We start from the raw sequence: 22732 nt of genomic DNA, 5'->3' as shown, positions 1-22732 counted from the left end.
TCTTACATTCCTGGGTTCCTCCTCTCATTCTTTTTCCACTTCCACTCCCCTCATGCAGCAGCAGCAGCAGCTCCAGCAGGAGCACCAGACAATGGGTCTGAGCAACTTGCTGCTTCCGTAGCTCTTGTCACCCATTGGCTCATTTTGCTCACTAGAACCAATCAGTGGTGTTCAGGAAGCGGAAAAGTTTCCCCTTATCTGTTGCCTTTGCTGTGGTCCTGTGCCCACCAATCTCTGCATAAAAGAGGAGGTTACCGCTACCAGATCCTGGAATCTCTCCTGGAAAGTGGCTTCTAACCTGAAGACTCAGGGTGAAACCCAGAGAGTTCTCAAGTATGCTGAATTTGGATTCAGCAGTAGTATAATGGGATGGGAAAGCACAGTCCCTTAATTTGAACAAAACTGATGGACCATGAATGGTACAGTGTAACATTATAAGGTTAATTTTTAAACCAAGTTAAATAGAGTGCCAAGAATAAGGAGCTCCTGTGCCTGTGTGTAATTGATTGCTTTCCTTCTCTTGCATTCCCAGTTGCAATACATTACAGCACTGTGACAAAACTCTACTCCTCGTTACCTCTAGAAACCCCAAGAATGGCTTCCTGTGCCACCGGTCTGCTGCTCTGTTTGATTTGCAATATTTGTTTCACAGCTAGTGCAGCAACAGTCAAGGGTAAGCTCAAAATAATTTTACAACATTGATATTCATATGTTCATAGAGGGTTTGAATTGGTAAAAGCAACCCATTATCCCCTTATTTATATATATGACTCTCAATGTGTTAGCAAAACTAGAAAAAGTTCAAAGAGTGACCAAAATGATAAAGAGATTAGGGCTCTTTAGCTTGGAAAAGAGACAGCTGAGGAGGGATATGACTGAGGTCTACAAAATCCTGAGATGTGTAGAACGAGTAGAAGTGAATCGATTTTTTATTCTTTCAAAAAAGTACAGACTATGGGACACTCAATGAGACTATGGGACACTCAATGAAGTTACATGGAAATACATTTAAACCAGTAGGAGGAAATATTTTTTCACTCGGAGAATAGTTAGTGGTCACAGCGGTTAGCGTATCTGGGATTGAAAACGCTTTGGACAAGTTCCTGGAGGAAAAGTCCATAGTCTGCTATTGAGACAGACATGGGGAAGCTACTGCTTGACCTGGGATTGGTAGCATGGAATGTTGCTACAATTTGGGTTTCTGCCAGGTACTTGTGACCTGGCTTGGCCACTGTAGGAAACATGATACTGGGCTAGATGGACCTGGTCCAATCTAGTATGGCTACACTTATGTCCTTATGTAATTATTTGTGCTAATTGACAATAATTTGAATTTACAAGCGCATCTTTATATTCAGTATTCTATAAAGATGCACATATACATTTTTACATGTAGATCTGAAAAGAGGGTGTGGCCATGGGAGGGGCATGGGCATCCCTAGAATTTGTGAACAGTGTTAAAGAATAAGGTAGATCCATGCTTAATTGGTGTAAATCGTTGGCAATAAATTTTTTTTCTGCTCCCTCCCTCCCGAGTCTTCTTCTGCCCGTCTCTCCCGTCCCGTCCGCGTGGTCACTTCTTACATCCCTGAAGCCTTCTCCGTCTCCCTCCTGCGCAGCACCAGCGATTCGATTCATAGTCAGCCTTCTGCCAGCGTCGGGGCCTCTCTCTCCTCAGGCGCGTCCCGCCTACTCTATTGCAACTTCCTGTTTTCCGCAGAGGTGGGACGCGTCTGAGGAGAGAGAGGCCCCGACGCTGGCAGAAGGCTGACTGTGAATCGCTGGTGCTGCACAGGAGGGAGACGGAGAAGGCTTCAGGGAAGTAAAATGTGGCCACGTGGACGGGACGGGAGAGACGGGCAGAAGAAGACTCGAGAGGGAGGGAGCAGAAAAAAATATTTATTGCCCTGAGGCGCATAGGCGCCATTTTTTCAAAACAGCTGTTTAGGGGAGCGACCGCTCCCCCTGCGCCCCATCTAGCTATGCCACTGACGCCAGCACTTTATCAGCTGAGCTCTCCCTGGACTCCATGCTTCAGCTTCTACTTTGGTAGGTGTTTCTAACTCTGTAGTCTGCTTCTTATCTTTTGGTCCCTCATTGCTGACTTTGCCTGTACCTGGATTACCCTTCTGCCTGCGGCCTGCCTACTGACTTTCACCTGCATCTGGATTATTCTCTTGCCTGCCACCTGCCTGCTGACTTTCGCCTGTACCTGGATTACTCTCTTGCCTGCCGCCTGCCTACTGACTTTCACCTGTACCTGGATTACTCTCTTGCCTGCCGCCTGCCTGCTGACTTTCATCTGTACCTGGATTACTGTCTTGCCTGCCGCCTGCCTGATGACTTTCGCCTGTACCTGGATTACTCTCTTGACTGCCGCCTACCTACTGACTTTCGCCTGTACCTGGATTACTCTCTTGCCTGCCCCCTGCCTACAGACTTTCACCTGTACCTGGATTACTCTCTTGCCTGCCACCTGCCTACTGACTTGCCTGTACCTGGATTACTCTCTTGTCTGCTGCCTGCCTACTGACTGCCGCTTGTACCTGGATTACTCTCTTGACCTGCTGCCTGCCTGGCCGACACATTCATCACCCCACTTCCAGCTCTGTCCCGTAAGTCCTGCAGGCCGCCCGCACCTAGGGGCTCAACCTCTGGGCAACGGCGGTCAGCGCAGGTGAAACCGGGGATTGTCCAGCCGCCAAGCAGAACCTGGTCCGAGTACTGGGCTCAGCAGCGCTCTACTTGGTACAAGAACTCACAAGTCTGACAAGGGCTGATATTTATGCAGCCCAATTTAAGGGCCCAGTTTACTAAGCCGCGCTATAGGTGCGTTAGTGTTTTTAACGTACGTTAAACATGTACGTGTGTTAACAGTGTACATGCTTACAATATCCCTATAGGCGCCTACACAGTTAGCACATGGGCTAACAGGCATGTTAAGAACGCTAAGGCACCTTAGTAAACAGGGCCCTAAGTGATTATCTTATGTGGTCAGCCAACTCTGCCCCTGGAATGCCCATACGTTATCCGGTTCTGGTGTAGGTGCTAACCGAAAATATTCAGCGGTGCTAACCAGTTAAGTGCAGCTGAATATCAGCAGTTAGCCACAGATAGTCCTCTCCTGCCCACTTATATTGTTTTGAATATTAGCTGGTATGCATTCTTTCACTATATTTACATGTTAAAAGCACCTCACCTTGAGTATTGCATTCAGTTCTGGTCGCTGTATCTCAAAAAAGATATAACAGATTTAGAAAAGGTTCAAAGAAGAGTGACCAAAATGATAAAGGGGATGGAACTCCTCTCGTATGAGGAAAGGCTAAAGAGGTTAGGGCTCTTCAGCTTGGAAAAGAAATGGATGAGGGGAGATATGATTGAGGTCTACAAAATCCTGAGTGGTGTAGAACGAGTAGAAGTAAATTGATTTTTTACTCATTCCAAAGGTAAAAAATACTAGGGGACACTCGAGGAAGTGACATAGAAATACTTTTAAAACAAATAGGAGGAAATCTTTTTTCACTCAACGAATAGTTAAGCTCTGGAACTCTTTACCGGAGGATGTGGTAACAGCGGTTATTGTTTCTAGGTTTAAAAAAGGTTTGGACAAATTCCTGGTGGAAAAGTGTATAGTCTGCTATTGAGACAGACATGGGAAGCAACTGCTTACCCTGAGATTTGTAGCATGGAATGTTGCTACAACTTGGGTTTCTGCCAGGTACTTGTGACCTGACTTGGCCAGTGTTGGAAACAGGATACTGGGCTAGATGGACCATTGGTCTGACCCAGTATGGGTACTCTTATGTTCTTATCAAGTAACATATTTATCCAATATTTCCCATATCTGCTGTTCAATGGTATAGGAGGTTAATTTACCTATAGCTATCTATTCATATCTTATTTATTATTTATTTATTTATTACATTTGTACCCTGCGCTTTCCCACACACAGCAGGTTCAATGCAGCTTACATAGTAAAAAAAACAAAACATTACAAAAGTCTTGTAAGTAGAATATTACGAACTGTAATAAACATAATAATAGTAATAGTAATTCCTTCTTTAGAGGTACACCATATTCCACCAGATTGTAAGATCAGTTTGGATGAAGATCTTTCCATCTATTATTTGTTTTAAACAAAAGCTGAAAGAAGTTGAAAAAATATATATCTGGTTTGGTTAATTTGGTTTGAAGACCACCCAAAGGCCAAATCACCACTTTATAATTGGTCTGTGATTGGCAGTAACATTTTGACCTGCTCCCATACAGCTATGTTGTTAGACAGGGGCGAGCTATATGGTCAGCAGTGGGAATCCTTGTTGGCTGAGAATCTGGAGATTTTCAGGGGAGTCAGATAGGTATGATGAGCCAAGAAGAATATTGATTCTGTTATAGAAGCTAAATATGAAGTATAAATACACTGACTCTGAAAGGGGACCCATTTCTTGGGGGTTAGCTTTTAAATCTTTTTGCTGGACTTTACAGACACCATTTCTATTAGACAAGATTGTGACATCATGTAGAACCTGGGTCCAGCGTAGGACAATGTAGCAAAGGATCTGGTCATATCTGTACCATGCATCTTGTCCCCATCTACATATCTGCACTTGGCCCCTCAGCTATTTGTAGAAAAGCATTAGGATCACAGCAATGTTATCTGAATGTTCTAATTGTGTGCTTATTAGATAGTCCGTCATTATTATGCTTGCATCATATTATGTCTCTGTTATTTGAATTTCAGTGCTGTTAAATGTGTATATTTTTGATCCTGTTTCATGGTAGTCTTATTATTAGGTTTCAATTTGCTGTTTTCAAGTTTTCTTCTTTCATTGTATTTATGTTTATACTTGTATATTTTACTATTGTTATACTGATAACAAAATTGTACGTTTGATGTTAAACTGTAACCTCTGTACACCGCTTTCATAAAGGCAGTTAATAAATCTCAATCAATCAATAAATAAATATCAGTTGAAAGGTCAGTAGTATGCAGACCACTGATGCAGTTGGAATCATTTACAAAATTGGGTCTGTGAAAGACTGAACTCAAATCAAAGAATTGACCAACGGGCAAAATTCCTCTGGCATACCTTTTCTTCCAGCAGATTTCAACATTATTAATAAGAATTTTATTGTTGTTCCAAATTGGGAAATGAGCTGGAGAAGGGTCTGGCAGTTCAAGGCCCCAATCCAATGCCTGAAAGGCTAATAAGGTGGCAGTCAGAGGTAGATTAGTAGCATCAACTAGCTTTGGAATCATACTAGTAACTTTTTGAAGAGGGGGGGGGGGGGGGCTACAACAAGGCTTTTTCAAGAGAAACCACAGGGGCCTGTGCTGACTGTGTCCATGCCAGAGAAAAACCACACGGAGTGTGGAGGTGCACTTGATCCCCACAGGACAAAAAAGCGAAAACAAAAAAAGGGGTGGGGAAAATAGGCTCTATTCAAACAATGGGGCAGACGTATAGATTAGTTAAAACAATGATTTTTATTGTGAATAGGTGACTCAACACAGCCGTGTTTCGGCGCCGTTGCGCCTTCCTCAGGAGTCTTCCGGAAGTGTTTCAATCTTTGAGGTGATTGGCACATTGGGGGAAAAAACACTAAGGGATACTTTGAGGTGATTGGCACACTGGGGAAAAAACACTAAAGGTGTGCAAATATTCTTGAGATTTTTGCATCGCCACTCGCTCACTCTTAAGGAGGAACTGTGCATTTCTTTATGCCATTATCTTCCTGAGTGTTACCCATCTAACCATTGAATACTCCTTTGGAAGAAAGGATTGTGTATCCCTTAGTGTTTTTTCCCCAGTGTGCCAATCACCTCAAAGATTGAAACACTTCCGGAAGACTCCTGAGGAAGGCGCTACGGTGCCGAAACACGACTGTGTTGAGTCACCTATTAACAATAAAAATCATTGTTTTAACTAATCTATACGTCTGCCCCATTGTTTGAATAGAGCCTATTTTCCCCACCCCTTTTTTTTGTTTTTGCGACTGTGTCCATGCACCATAGACCATTCTGATGGAACAGACAGAGAAAGGGAAGCATTTCAAGAATAGAAAGTATTTTGGGAGTAACCATCATTTTAGTCACTTCTAATTGACTCCACTAGGACAGGTGTAAGGGAGATCAAGCTGGCAAAAGCTCTTGCAGGGTTATTTGCAAAATCATAACATTCTTCTTGATGGTTTCTCAAGGAATCTAATGCCTTCTTTAGCCAACTGGAAAGGATATTGATGCAGATTTTAGGAGGTCACATGTTTATTCAGGGGAAGACAATCTGATTTGCATCAGTGATCAATAGTAGCAAGATACAGAATTGAATTGTAATCCTGGGTTTGTGTAATTACTTAGGCAGCTGCCCAGTATTATGATCTCAGTAGTGGGAACCAGATACATAAATAAATTTATAGGTTGTTGGGACCAGGGCCAGGACTGGAATAATCCAGGAGGCAACAACAAATCTTGATCAAATTTTCTGAAAATGATAATTTGATAGTCACTAACCTCCCTGTTTACAAAGCTGTGGTAGAATTGCCACAGCCCTTTGAATGGGCTGTGCCAGCATTGCCATATGGCAGCCGCTAGAGCGGCTTTGTAAACGGGGGGGGGGGGGGGGGGGGCTAAATTATTTAAAGAAAACTGACAGCACAAATTGCATATAATGTTTAAAGATATCAAATTCAGTGACTGACAGAACAGTGATAGAGCAGTTCATTGAAGGGACTGCAAATGAAAAGAGTCTGGGACTGAGAATTGGTCCAACAACTAAAGACTTTTAGAATCAGAAACAGAACTGAAGTAAGTAAGAGAAAGAGTATAAACCGTTCTAGTGCGAATGAGTAGAACAGGAATAAACATAAATTTGGGGTGGCTTAGCAGGGTGTCTTAATTATCCATTTATTTTGGGGAGAGTTAATTCACCATTTGAAATGTGAAGAAGGTTACACTAAAAAGAGAAATGCACCCATCAGAGATAAAGTTCTGCCTTGTTTATTTAGTAAAGAAAAGGAGTAGGCTGACATAAAGGAGGAGAGAGAGAGAGAGAGAGAGAGAGAGAGTTGGTAAACATTTTTACAAAAGGGATTTAAATATGTGACCTAAGTACTAACCTGAGTATGGATCTTTCCAGTCTCAGTTCAAGAGCTTAGTTTACTATAAAAGTGATGCTGAAGTTTTTTTTTGTTACATTTGTACCCCACGCTTTCCCACTCATGGCAGGCTCAATGCGGCTTACATGGGGCAATGGAGGGTTAAGTGACTTGCCCAGAGTCACAGGGAGCTGCCTGTGCCAGGAATCAAACTCAGTTCCTCAGTTCCCCAGGACCAAAGTCTACCACCCTAACCACTAGGCCACTCCTCTGTTGAGAAAGCATGATTATATTTGTAGATAAAATATGTTATAATTACCATTGCATAAACTGGTGACATCTTATTTGTGCAAATTAATATATATTTAATATTCTTAATTTCATATTTAAAATTTGAAATATAATTTTAATGTTAAATTCAATGGCTGGTGTTGTTTGAATGGGGAAATAAACCATGACATAAGTAACATAATTTTCATAGGTGTAATACCTGCATAATGGTGTGGTCCATCCAAACGTCATTCATGTGTATGCCCTCCAGCAAAGTGTACATAGTAGTCACACCTATCCCCAAAAATACAACCAGCCAGATCAGCGACATAACAAACTACAGACCAGTAGCCTCAATACCACTACTGACCAAAATGATGGAAGGTCTAGTAACACAGCAACTAATGGAATACTTGACAAAATTCTCAATTCTTCATAGCTCCTAATCAGGGTTCAGACCACAACACAGCACTGAGATGATCATAACCACCCTGATAATGAAATTCAGAAACTTACTACGCCAAGGACAAAACGTATTATTACTACAATTCGACATGTCAAATGCATTTGATTTAGTAGACCATAAGACACTAATGACACTGCTCAACAACATGGGAATCAGCGGTGCAGTGGCAACATGGTTCAATAGTTTCCTAAAGATCAGATCCTATATTGTAAAAATGTCCCACCAAATATCAGTGTCATGGACCTCAGAGTGTGGGGTACCACAAGGATCGCCAATTTCATCAATACTGTTCAACGTAGTGATGGCGCCTCTCAGAAACAAAACTAGAAATAATGGGTTTCAACCCATTCATATGTGCAGATGGCATCACCATCTTCATACTTTTTCAAAACAATATCACAAACATACAGGACAAAATTAAAAAAGGCTTAGACCTCATGGAAGAATGGGCAACAACTTTTAAGCTCAAGGAGAATAGAGACAAAACCAAATTCCTAGTACTATCCAGCCTACACAACCCCCACATCTTACCAAAAGCTTACAATCAACCAACAAACATACCACAACAAAACACAACTTAAAATACTGGGAATCATTCTCGACAAACATCTAACACTAGACACTCAAATATCCGAAGTAACATCAAAATGCTTCAGAACACTATGGAAACTGAGGAGGATAAGAGACTATTTCCCCAGACAATCATTCCCGATACTGGTCCAATCAACGATACTATCTCAACTTGATTACTGTAATGCAGCATATGTAGGTTGCAAGGAGAACACATAAAATCGCTGCAAACAGTCCAAAACACAGCAGCAAGACTAATCTTCAAGAAATAGAAATACGAAAGAGCAACCCCACTGCTTGAAGCACTACATTGGCTACCAATCAAGGCAAGATTACTTTTCAAAACAAGCATCTAATCCTCAAGATATTATTCAGTATGGCACCCGAATATATGCTTGACATGATTGTATTATCCCCAAGAAATGCAAACCCAGGAAACAGATGCTACCTACTCCTACACCTACCAAACTGCAAAAACACTATCTACAAAACCATCTACACAGCAGAATTTAACTACCTAGGTTCCAAATGGTGGATCTCAATACAAAAAGCCTTAAGAAGCTTCACAAATCTCCTCCAAATTCTGAATAGAAATGAAAACCTACCTCTTCAAAACATTCTACAGCTAAGCAAATCAATCATCGACTTCCTTCCTCAAAATTACCTTTTCAAAATATATGAATAAATAACACCAAAATTCCTCAACTAAACACAAATCTACCACCACCTGTTCAAAAACTCCTATTCAAAAACTCTGTGAACAACTACACGAACTATAGAAGCTCTCTCCACATTGCACAACACTACTGTAACTCCACCAAAATGTAAATCGTAATATAAGTAAATTGTAACTCCATTTTAAAATGTAAATTGTACGCCACTTTGAACTGAAACTTGTTTTTGGATAATAGTGGGATACAAGACTGCATAAATAAATACATAAATTAATTAATTAATGCACTATCGAATATAGGTGCGTACTTATAAAATAGCATGTAGCAGAAAAAAGCCATTTACAGGCATATGTGAGCACATCCTCATATAAATGACTAAAATATCACATGTTCTTAGCACCTTAGCCTCCTTATAAAATTACTCCCTTATTGTACTGCATGTAGAACTGTCAATTATTGTTCTTTTAATGATGTTGGCTTTTCTTAAAGGGAAAGGAGTTTTACAGCCCACTGTGGTCACAAAATATGGGAAACTCCAAGGAACGCTCCTGAAAGTAAAAGGCACAGACAGACAAGTTGAGGCTTACCTTGGGATTCCATTCGCAAAACCACCAGTTGGACCACTGAGATTTTCATCCCCACAGCCTGCTGAGTGCTGGAATGGAGTTAGAGATGCTACATCCAACCCACCAATGTAAGACCTTTGTATATCTATAAATTATAAAGGCGGCTGAGGGGAGATATGATAGAGGTCTATAAAATAATGAGTGGAGTTGAACGGGTAGATGTGAAGCGTCTGTTCACGTGTTCCAAAATACTAGGACTAGGGGGAATGCGATGAAGCTACAATGTAGTAAATTTAAAATGAATCAGAGAAAATCTTCACTCAACGTGTAATTAAACTCTGGAATTCGTTGCCAGAGAATGTGGTAAAGGCGGTTAGCTTAGCGGAGTTTAAAAAAGGTTTGGACGGCTTCCTAAAGGAAAAGTCCATAGACCGTTATTAAATGAACTTGGGGGAAATCCACTATTTCTGGGATAAGCAGTATAAAATGTTTTGTACATTTTTGGGATCTTGCCAAGTTTTTGTGACCTGGATTGGCCACTGTTGGAAACAGGATGCTGGGCTCGATGGACCTTTGGTCTTTCCCAGTATGGCAATACTTATGTACTTATGTTAGGTTCAGCCGCACCTGCATTCTATTAGTTGCCCATTTGCCAATCCAGAGGAAGGTCCGGTGAACAGTAACCACCTGTAGCCACTAGTCATCTGTATAATATAATATTAAAAAGTCTTTTCTGACACTAACCACCCTGTTTACTAAGCCGCACTAGTGGCTGCCACATGGCAACGCTGACACAGCCCATTCAAAGTGAACGGGCTGTGTCGGCATTAGCGTATTACCCATCACTAGCGCAGCTTAGTAAACATGGGGTAAACATAGTGATCAACTCAGTTTCCTAGTTTGCCACTTTTAACTAGACTCAATCTATATTATTATATATTTGTACGTCTTGTTCCTTTGATGCTATTCCTGTAACTTTAGACTTCCACATAGTGGAAAATTTTAAAATTGCACTGCTCTATGAAGAATTCCATCCTCCGGAGGCATCTATTTTCCTCTTGTGTGCTTCCTTGTTTTATTCTTTGCACCTGGAGTAAAAATGATGCCTACAAGAGTCTTGATATATTTGTGCAATGTTAAAATATCACCCATTATCGACATTCAAAGAAGGCGTTGCCTTCGAAAGCTAAACAAAAAAAATGCATTAAGTTAGTCCAATACAAAAGGTATCATCTTATTTTCTTTTCTATGTTTTGTTTTATTTCTATTTATTACCTTCATTCTACGTGTAACCTTGGTCTTACTCTCAAGTCCTGGGCACTGGCTAAGCTCTCAGGCTGGGTACCTGAGACCTGGGACACAAACCAAGTTCTGTTTAGGTGAGTTGGGCACAGGCCAGGGCCAGGCTAAATCCTGGTAGGCCATGGGGTTTTAAGCCACTCTTTTATTGGTCCCAGAGTAAAGGACCTTCACTCGTACTACAAAAATACTCATCACTCCAATGCTTGTATTAAATGCAAACAATTTGTACTGGAATGCCTCAAAAGGCAGCTATCAAACTTCATCTGATTCATTTAACAGCAATCTGTGTTACTGGTAGAGGGTCTCAGCAACTAAGTTGATGTACTTTTGAAAAATCCTAGAGTATTTACCTATTTACAGTACTGTCTAGCCCACCTTTACCCATCCTTCCTGGCAGAACAATTCAAGGCCGTAGCTTCCTGCTCCTTCTGCAGGCGAGCGTCCTGCTGGGCTTTTACCCAGCTGCCAGACCCCCTTAGGACCGGACCACCGTGTCTGTTCTCTTCCCTCTCAGAGAGGCACTTCTTTGAGCTGCTCCCTGTCAGGGGCGTAGCCAGACTTCGGCGGGAGGGGGGTCCAGAGCCCAAGGTGAGGGGGCACATTTTAGTCCCCCCCCCCCGCTATTGCCGACTTTGCCCCCCCTGCTGCCGACTCCCCCCACCATTGCTGATTTTGCCCCCTCCCGCCGCTGACCCTCTCAACCCCCCTCCTGCCGCCAACCCTCTCGACCCCCCCTCCCGCCGCCAACCCACCGTTGCCTACCTTTGCTGGCGGAGGACCCCAACCCCCACCAGCCAAGGTCCTCTTCTTCTTGCAAAAGGCTTCCTTCTGTTTCTGACGTCTTGCACGTTCAACTTCAGAAAGCAGCAAAGGCAGGCGATGGCGACGGCAAGTTCGCGGCAGGAGGGGGGTTGGTCGGGTCGTCAGCAAATCTACGGGGGCCCAGGCCCCCCAGGCCCCACGTAGCTACGCCACTGCTCCCTGTGACACTGAACAGGCTTCTCCCTGCTTTGCTCCCACCCGGAACTCTCCTTTCAGTTATTGCTGTTCCAGCAGAAACTACCTCTTTATTCAGCCTTAGGTTTATGGGGCCTGATTAGGATACCCCCCTCTCCTCACAGGTCCGGTGGGGGTGAGGGTAACCAAAGACCCTGTGCTCAACAATGCAACAGTTTTTTTTATTGCATCTTAACTCCATCCCCTTATGATATCCCCTTTCATTCAACTCCTGAAACCCCCCTTTGGGCTGGGTTCTCCACCCCTAGCACTAACACTATACCCCTCCCCCCCCCCCCAATAAATCTGGAGAGTTCCTAACACCAGTTTCGTAATCCCCTGGGTAAATTCAATCAATATAGCTTCCTCACTCCCAATTTCCCAGGGGAGTATATAAGGAAAACAGTTTCCGTTTCAACAATCCTCCATTGTTAAGCCAGGATTTTTATTTATTTTAATGACACCGTTCCCTTTACTTTTCATGAAAGCATGTGCTTCATTTGATTGGCTCGTACTTTATGGAGGGGGGATGGGTAATTACAGTATTTCACATGAACATATAGTAACATAGTAACATAGTAGATGACGGCAGAAAAAGACCTGCACGGTCCATCGTCTGCCCAACAAGATAACTCATATTTGCTACTTTTTGTGTATACCCTACTTTGATTTGTACCTGTGCTCTTCAGAAGAAAGGGTTTATTATATAAACTTGTACTGCCATGTCAAAAGATCAAATACTTTTACACAGGCTTTCATAAGCATTTCTGCAGGTGCTCACTGGGCAGAGCTCCAGCATATGCACATTTTATAAAGAACGTCAGCATGCTCAAACCCTTATTCTATAAATAGCACCCAAAGATAGGTGTGCAATTGGGTGCACGGTTATAGAATAGGGTCATTAACGCACATACACTAATTGGCACAATTGGTGCTTAATTGGCGATAGCTATCAATAATTAGTGCTAAACTGGCACTAATTAGTATTTACACATGCAACTGTTTTACTCCCCTATTCTACAAACAACGCACCTAATTTCTATAGCATGCAATTTTGAGGTGGGTGTGGCCAGTGGAGGGGCATAGGGGAGGGACACATCCAGTATTTTGGCCTGGTTTTATAGAATACATGAATTTTTGTGCCTAAATGCCAGTAGTTAAGTACGTCTCCTTAGCTGGTCTACCAAATCAGCAAAGGTATCTCTGTACATAAATAATCATCAACCCAGCTGTTAATATTTAAATCTGTTTGTAACATCACTTAGATCCAAACTTCTTTTTGTATTCCAACCATCTTGAAACTTTATTCTTAGAAAATATTTTTCATCTTGTATAACAATCCTTTAAAACGCCTTACAGCTTCAATTTGTATCTCTTGCATATCTTCCATACAAGATTACATAAAATGCAGTACACGGACGCCTCCACCTACATGTGGCATGTTTCGCCATTCGCTGCCTCAGGATGTGGTCCAAGATTCAACTAGAGTGCAAAAGAGTTTCTCCACATTGCATCGGTGTCTGACATCTTAGAACAAAAAGATTTTATTGTTGTGATATTGATCTGCTGGCTTTCTTTCCCATATTGGATTTTGCAGATCGTTTGCCTTGTTGTTTTTTGGAACCTAACTTTAGGTGTCCTTTACTGAATCTACCCCACAGACTACAAATAGTTACACCATTTTTGAAGCAGGTGTAAATGTGTGCTTCACCATTCGTACGCTATCGAGGTTGATTCTGGGTGCTTAGAAGGGAATTCAGAACGTGGTGCCCAAAGCTAGGCTTTGAAAAGATCCACGCTAAGATAGTATTCTATAAAGGGTGCTCCATGCAGAGTGCCCTCTGCTGAATACTAGGTTAGCATGGATCTCGTGTCCAACTGTGGGTGCCACACTTACACCTGCTGAAACTTGGTGTAAATCCTGGCATGCAAGTAATTGCAGTTGTGCACAGAAATGTCCCTGTTCTATAACCACGATTAAATCCTCAGAACAACCCTGACCTGCCTGAGCCCCTCCCATGGCCACACCCCCTTTTGAGTAGCATGCTATAAAATTTAGTCACACGGTCATAGAATTAAGCATGGAGCAGATTCACATGCATCTTTCTAATTTTTGACAATTAAGTGATTTTTAACACCACTTATTAATTAACTAATTTGTATGCATGCAGATCTAGGATCCACGCCCAAATTTCTGTGTTTAACTTTGGGCATCCTGTATAGAATCCAGGGGCTATTTTGCTTTTATAAAACAGGCCAAAAATCGGAGCCTGGACTTTCCACATAGGTGTCCTATTACCAGATTACCTCTGTATGTGTTTACATTTAGCAGCACACTTCTAAGTTGCCTGAGATTTCCTGTGCTATATCAGCCTCAATTTAATTCACTGAGATTTTTCTGGGAAAACCTCCAGGTCTAGCTGCATCTCAGTCACTGCTTGTTTGCCATGCTATGTCAGCAGCTAGAGTAATACTAGCTACCTATTGGAAGACCACACAAGTCCCTTCTTTGGTAAAGTGGTTGAATAAGTTGTGGTACGGAACGATTGAGGGCTATACGTTGTAAAACTATATCTAAATGGGAGGTGGTTTGGGAGCCTTTTATTTCACATTGTTCCTTTTAAGCACAGTATTTTATGGAGGTGGGGGGTTTTCTTTTACTGTATTTATGTTTGGGGGTTTTCTTTTATAAATTATTAAAAAAATATAGAAGTTGTTGTATTGTGTTTTATTTCATACTAGTAAAAGAAGCCCGTTTCAGAGCAAACAGGCCCTAGCAAGGTTTTCTTCGCCAACACCCCCCTCCCTCCCTCCCTGGCCAACCCCTTCGTTGTTCTGGCATTGCTCCGCCCCCAACGTCATTACGTTTGACATGAGGGCGGGGCCCAGAGCGATTTACCCCCCCCCCCGCCTTCCTCCCTGCCAACCCCTTCGTTGTTCTGCCATTGCTCCGCCCTCGAGGGCGGGGCCTGGAGCGATTTTGGTGGCTTCACCACCACGAACCTTTGAACCTTTTTGAAGGAAGTCAGAGGTTGGCTTTACTGATGTCAGTGTCCTCAGAACGTTGAGGGTGAGTTTTATTATAGTAGATTATGTGGGGGTAAATGATACTTTACTGCTGTTTACTGTGGTTTGCGTATGCTGTTGTGTTTTACTCTTTGTATTATCTCTCATTGTTTAATAAAGACTTCTTTAATTTCAAAGAAACTGACAAAGATTTCCTTTGATATCTTGTTCTGTCTTGAAAGGTGCCTGCAGTCACAGCACATGATAGAAGTAATAAGATTAATTATGAAAACAGATATTCCTCCCCTTCCAGTTTCAGAAGACTGTTTGTACCTAAATGTTTATACATCTGCACGACGAAAGAAGAAATCAAAGTTACCAGTAAGCAAAAAATGAATGGGCTACTTAGAATGTTCCCTAGAGATACAAAGGGGGAGATTCCATATATGGTGCCTAAAAAAAATGGGCGCTGAAATCAGTCCCGACTAAGCATATTCTATAATCGGTGCTTAGATTTAGGTGCCGATTATAGAATAAGCTTAGTTGATATCTCAGTGCCTAAAACTACACGCATCCATTTACCCAATGAAAATGTAGCGTAAATCCCGGCGCATAGATTTACGTGCACTGGGACATATTCTATAGCTATGTGCGTAAATTTTGGAGCACTCACAAAACGCCCATTTCCCCACCCATAACCACACACCTTTTTGCCTGCATGCATTAGAAGTTCGGTGCACTTCATTGATTTGTATGTGTAAATTCTAATTAGTGCCAATTAGTGCTCATTATTGCTTGTTAAATGCTGTCATCAGCACTCATTAGCTTGTTAAGTGCATTATTATAGAATCTGCACAGATTGTGGCGTGGATCTCTGGGCACGCTGTAGAGAATCCAGGGGAAGGGGTAATTCTATAAAGTGGGCGCTAAGATTTATTCCTGAATAGACACATAAATAATTAGAATAACAGCATATCTGTGCGTATATGAGCATATAAACGAGGAGTGGTCACATTGAACAGTCAACAACACCAAAAGAAACCCAACGACTATTATCTTCAATCAATATGTTTAGCACAAAAACATTTTATATATATATTGTATAATGGACCTCAGCGGCAATGCATCTTAACAGATGCATTGCCGCTGAGGTCCCTTATACAATATATATACAGCCAGACATTATACAATATACAGCCAGACATTTTCTTAGCTCGCCTTGCCTCTTCACCGGTCCATGTTTTTCATCTTGTGTCTTTTCTTATTTTATACTTTATATATATTTTGTAATTTTCTTAGAACTTTAAACTCAAAAACTTAGTTTTTAGATGTAACTTGTAGACAGCCTTGTGATCTTCATTCCACTGTTTGTGCCACATTAGTGGCTTGGAGTCTTCATGGCTCTGTTAATGTCCGTTGCCCCTCTATCGGTGTTGTGGGGTCTTCGTGCTACCCTTGATGTTTTGTAGTGCTTCTGCCTCTCTGGCAGATCCTGCCAGCAAGTTACATTGAAAATGGATGTAAAACCTGACTGAAGTGCAAAATCGTTTTGCCCATTTTACTTTAATGAATCCAAATAAAACAAGTTAATTTAATAATTCAGAATCAAAAAACAAACCAAATAGGTGATAGATCTGAAAATGAATCAAACTGAAAATGCCTGCAAACGCTATTCCGGTACTATGTAAGTCACATTGAGTCTACAAATAGGTGGTAAAATGTGGAATACAAATGTAACAAATAAATAAATCAACATCAAAAAAAGTTTGAAAAGTACGTTATGTAGATGTCTCTCTTTGTTATTAGAGGATTCAATCAACGAATTCCTTAATTGTAGATTAACAATGAGGAACCTCAGAGCTCCTAATAGGGAAAATACAAGAAGTATTTCTCAAACCACTATTAAACTCAGGAGTAGAGTACTATCATAGGTCCCAGTGAAAGGAGAAAAGGAGAAAAAAAGACCAAACGCAAAAAAACTCATGAGTACGTGAGAAAAACGAGTGATCTAAAAAACTCACTCTCTCCTTCACTTTTTTATACTAATAAACAAAGTGAGACAAAAAAACTACATGATCAAACACTACCGGGAAAACACCCAGAAAAACTACTCACGATTCAACCTGTGTAAACTAAGGAACCTCCCCGCATTCACCCTTGTCCAAAAGGCCTCAACCTTCCCCTGCCGCCTAGGGCCTGCACTCCGCAGCCGTGCTGCTCTTCATACAAAAAAGATTGTTACGTAATATAAAAATCATTCACTTATCCTTGATGCTAGGCTCCAGGCAATAATGTCTCTTAAATAAAATGTTCCCATGTGAACTTGACTATGCCCTCATTTTTGAAGCCCTATTTGTAATACACACATGTGAATACAAGCATGTAGATGCTTATAGAACATACATGTGTAATTTTAGAAAGCCCAGAATTTACATAAGTATAACATAAATTTTGTGAATGTAGAAAAGGAGTGTAGATTAGGTGGACAATGGATGTGAATTGGGCGGGAGTATAATTTACATGTATAGAAGGGGAAGACACATGTATGTCCCAACACCTCGTCATTGGGATTTACACCTGCTCATTTGCTCATACATGTTTCTGCAAAGTACTCATTTGGGTAGAAGAAGTGTAGCCAGGTGGCTGCACTTATCTCCTACCCAAATGAGCATCTTGCAAAAACATGCAAGTGAGCTATGGACCTCCAACTCCCACCATCCATTCTATCTTTCTGATCACCATGATCACCCCCCCCCCTCTACTAGCAATCACCCTCTGATAAACCCATGCTGGCAATCTCCTCCCAAGCCCCATCCAAAGCCTCCCCAATGCCAAGCCCCCCCCCCCAAAAAAAAAACTTGTCCTCACCCCAATCCTTCTCCACTGCCTGACCCCACCATAGATCCCCTATCCATCTCTAGGGCTTACCCAGAGGTCATTCTTGGTGGCCCAGTAGCAGGGTACTACTATACACTCCCTATACACTCCCACCCCACCTAGCTCTGTGTTCTTGGGATTGGGGGTGATTGCAAGCAGGGTGGTAACTGGAGGTGATTGTAAGCAGGGGATGATTGAGGGAGGATCACAAGCAGGGGGTGGTGATTGGGGGAGTCTGTTTAGGAGGATTGGCTCTAGAGTTATCTGATGCAAGGACAGTCTGTTCCAGGGTGTGTGTGTGTGAGGAGGGGGGGGGGGGGTCTAGTGGGGACCTCTCTGTTTACTGGGGATCCACATATAGATTAGCAAAATTGCCTGCCTGACATGTGCTGTCATGTACATATGCAGGTTGCTGTTTTTCAAGCTATAAATGTAAGTGATAGCATACACATGTGTAAGACCCTGTGCTTTCCACATGTATTTTATATGAGTATACCATAAATTCATGCATGTAGAAAGGGAGTGTGGATTGGGTGGTCAATGGGTGTGAATTGGGCGGGAGTATAATTTACATGTATGGAAGGGGAAGACACATACATGTCCCAACACCTCGTCTTTGGGATTTACAACTGCTCATTTGCTCATGATTGTATTTTACCCACGTGTAAGTTTGTGACATTGATTCTGCCCCTACATGTCTTTTCCTGGGGGAAGAAATATATTGATAGGACGTAAACCTGCAGATCTGCATTGCTAACATGATGCTCAAAATCTACACATGGTCACTTCCATGTGCCTGCATGGTTGGAGTGTAAGATTACATTCAAAAAATCACAAGTTTCTTTGCTCTCTTCTTATATATATATATATATATATATATATATATATATATATATATATATATATATATATATATATATATATATATATATATATATATATAGGTTGAAAATGATATAATGGATAAAAAGCATTTCTTATGATCAAAATACCTTTGCCTTTGAACTACTTTTCAGGTCATGGTCTTTATCCATGGAGGAGCATTTGTGTTTGGGGGAGCCATATTTTCTGATGGATCTCCGTTATCTGCCTATGAAGATGTGGTAGTGGTAGTAATTCAGTACAGATTGGGGGTCCTTGGATTCTTTAGGTAAGACATCTTGTATTCTATATATCATATAGCAAAACACTTTGAACTTTATTACAATACATTGACCAGCTTTAAATACTTATTGATAATTTTTGGTTTATCCTCTAATGCTACAAGGATCTCAGTATTTTTCATCTATGTCCCAATTAATATTAACATGTCTAATGGTGTCGCATTTCCCTACTCATTCTGCTTCCAGATCTGAGGATGCAGACATTTCTGGAAACTGGGGCATTCTGGACCAAATTCAAGCTTTACACTGGATTCAGGAAAACATCGAAGGTTTTGGAGGTGATCCACATTCTGTGACCATATTTGGAGAATCAGCAGGTGGAATAAGTGTTTCTGCCCTGGTAAGTATTACAAAAATTTGTAATGAACTGATATATAAAACTTCATAAATCAACATTACTCAGCCTGTGGCTCTTCATAACCTCCACGAATGTTACAAAATGTTTAAATGGCACAAAATAAAACAAGAGTAGATACTGACAACTGAAGGGCTAATAATGGGTTCTTTGCAACCCATCTTGCTACTACTACAACATATCATTTCTATAGCGCTACTAGACATACGCAGCACTGTACACTTGAACATCAGTATCATGATTTAGATATATTAAGTATGAGATCTGTTGTCAACTTCACGAGGAGCGTGTAGTGACCAAAGTATAAGCTCATTAAATAATAAAGGATATCTACAGCTAATATTGGAGAAATCTCTTGTAGGTTTTTGACATCGATTGTGCTACGTACTGATTTGTTCATAAAGTTAGTTGGATTATTTAATTTCTTCACATACCATATCACTGAAAACCGGGGACGACCATCTCTAAAGACGACCATCTCTAAGGTCAACCTAAATGTTGAGATTTGGGCGTCTATGACCGTATTATCGAAATGAAAGATGGACGCCCATCTTGTTTCGAAAATACGGGTTTCCCCGCCCCTTCACGGGCTGTCCTGCGAGGACGCCCTCATGAAAACTTGGGTGCCCCATTCGATTATGCCCCTCTGTGTGGTTTGTGCAGAATGTACAGGGGAGGCTGTAGCCTTAAGTAGGATACAATCGTGAAGAAATCTTCCTCCTTGTTGGAGGGCTTCTAGCTGTGTACATGTGTCCGAGAGAAGAGTGGAACAAGGGTTACATTGATTTGCTTCAGTGAAAGGTCAGCAAAATGGAAACGCATTAACAGCAGTGTGAAATGTACATTATTATTATTAGCATTTGTATAGCGTTACCAGACGCATGCAGCGCTGAACACATGACACAAAGAGACAGTCCCTGCTCGTTATTCAGGGAATTTTGATCAGTTGCACAACAGGGGATCTGTTTTTCTATGTGAAATTTTTTGTAAATGTAATTTGTGAGGTTTTAAGAATTTTGTATTTATTTACATATTTGCAAGGATGTGTGAGGGAAGGGAACCAAAGAAATGGCACTTTCAAAATGAGGCAGGAAAGATTTGTTGAAGAAAAATAGCATTTATTATACAAGAAAATTAAATGCCAGGGTAACACAGGCAGTCTGGGGCTCCCAGTCAAAATGATACAGAACACTGTGGGGTCAATTTTCAAAGCTGGCCATCAGCATATAGTTTCTTTTTAAATGCTAGTCACAGTGACCACCAGATGGTGTTATTATCCATATAGTAAACTGCATTGGCTTTCTGTATAGCAGCTGAATCAAGGAGGGCTTTATTCAACCTATTTGAGCTGAATAAGGCTGCTCTCTGGGTAATTTTTAGTCCCATTCTGTCTCTGCCCCTGGCTCCACCATCCCTCTGCCCTTAAATTATATGAATAGTATAGAAAGGTCAGGCACATATTCAGCCCATATTATCTTTATAACTTTTTGAAAATACATAGATAGGGGATTTATGCTGTCACCAGCTTTCAGTGACCGCATAAATCTTTTTGAAAACTGGCCCGTGCCTTTCAGCTCACAGAAATGATTCAGGAATAATTGGCCTCCACAATTCAGTCTAAGGCAGTCTAACGTTGGAAGAACGCAGTGCCTGTAGATGTTAATTAGGACTCCATAGCCTCTCATGTTTAGGCTTTCAGCAGTCAAGGTCAAGATAGCTACATGGTTCTCGGAATTTAAGAATTTATAAATCCCCATCTTATCTCTCTTCTGGTTTTCAGTAAAATACCAGAAAGTATAACTATAACAGTGATGACTAAGTGTATTCTATAATCGGCACCTAAGTCTAGGTGTCGATTATAGAATACTCTTAGTTGATATTTCAGTGCCTAAATCTACGCGCATCCATTTACACCCAAGAAAGCGTGGCGTAAATCCCAGAGTGTAGATTTAGGCGCACTGGGCCATATTCTATAACTAGGCGTGAAAATTTCAGAATGCCCAGAAAACGCCCATTTCCCCACTGTAGGTGGTTATATAGATTTTGTAAGAGGCCAATTCCTACATACGTACTCGCTTATGTCTAGGGGGTGTGGCCTCCGCCCGACATTCGCTACATGGAAAATAACGGACAGACCAATGGAATATATTAGTTTATTTATACAGTGTTATATACAAAAATATAGAAAAATCCTTATCAGCTTATAGCATCAGCAATTCCTGATTGCATGCACAATGATACCAAAAATATAGAGAATAACTATGATTATCCTATTGGCTAATCTGTAATGACAGATAAACACAATACCGAGATCCTAATGATTACCACACAAATCTTATACTAGGCTAACAGCGAGTAGAGATCATAAATCCTGACGTCACGCATCTGATGGGTCCGAGCACAGACCAATTATCTAACCCAGCTTGAAGGAAGTAAGCTATGATCTCACCGTTCCGGTCACCAGATCAGGTTCCTTCCGATACCTCAGCTGAATGTCTCAGCAAGGTCCCACGAGCTTAGGTGATGCACTTGTCTTGCTCAGCAACAGATGATACAGACTCAGTATAGATCCTATAGACAGCTGTAACCTGGGGAAAAGCTTTGCCAGGTATTATCAGTAAGTCTCTCAGGTAAATCAGGTGCTTGCAGAAATGCAAGTCCTCTCCTCTTCTTTTCTTCTGTTCTTCCCCCTTCCGTTCTTCCCGCCAACTAACTTTCTTCTCCTTCTGTTCCCGCTTCTCCGACCCATCAGTTTTCTGGGAGCCAATCAGAAATAATCCCACCATGTACTCCCAGCATCTGTATGAAGCTTCCATTGTCCGTCTTATCTCGTAAGCTCTCTCTCTCTCAGGGACATGCATTCTCCCCCGATACAGAGTGACCTTGGAGGTGGTGCAGGCTTCAGTAAATCTATTACAAGCTGAAATGCTGACTTCTGCACAGTTGGTAGTCAGACATATAGGTGAAAGGTTGCAGCGTCCATGTTGGCTGTAAAGGTGCTCTCATGTGCACACCGGGTGGGTGAGATCACAGCAAATACTCCTACAGATTCCCCCCCTTGGAGATGGAAATTACTACAAAGGAGTAAAGGCCGTCTCCAACCTAACTACAAAAATAAGCCAGACAGTTCAGTCAGGATTCAGGTACAACTTCATGGTCAACTACAAAAAGTTTCAAAGTAAATCTCAACTAATGCAAACTAACACACTTCCAACAGTTCTATTAAGCAAAATAATGTTCACAAGGAAATCAAAAATGCTAATACAGCAAAATACTGAATAATAGAACCCGCATGTGCAGTTAGTTAAAAGTCTTAACACATGAAAATTAATCAAACAAATCATGAACCATAATCACATCATGCAAAGCAAAGCATATTAGTACAGAAAAGT

At 41.4% G+C, this 22732-nt stretch overlaps 1 protein-coding gene across 1 annotated transcript in view; it reads left to right on the top strand.

The window, feature by feature from the left end:
* The first annotated feature begins 271 nt into the window (after window positions 1-271).
* The window catches only part of LOC115470861 (fatty acyl-CoA hydrolase precursor, medium chain-like), a 68929-nt gene continuing 46468 nt past the window's right edge, over window positions 272-22732 (top strand). The window contains exons 1-6 of the mRNA XM_030204449.1: window positions 272-419; window positions 533-673; window positions 9565-9769; window positions 15188-15326; window positions 18839-18972; window positions 19172-19325. Of these exons, the coding sequence (XP_030060309.1) occupies window positions 413-419; window positions 533-673; window positions 9565-9769; window positions 15188-15326; window positions 18839-18972; window positions 19172-19325 (780 nt within the window). The 5' untranslated portion in view covers window positions 272-412. The remainder of the gene's footprint in view (window positions 420-532; window positions 674-9564; window positions 9770-15187; window positions 15327-18838; window positions 18973-19171; window positions 19326-22732) is intronic.

Source organism: Microcaecilia unicolor, chromosome 5 (genome assembly GCF_901765095.1).
Source record: "Microcaecilia unicolor chromosome 5, aMicUni1.1, whole genome shotgun sequence".
Taxonomy (NCBI): Eukaryota; Metazoa; Chordata; class Amphibia; order Gymnophiona; family Siphonopidae; genus Microcaecilia; species Microcaecilia unicolor.
This window is presented reverse-complemented; position numbering and strand designations above follow the sequence as displayed.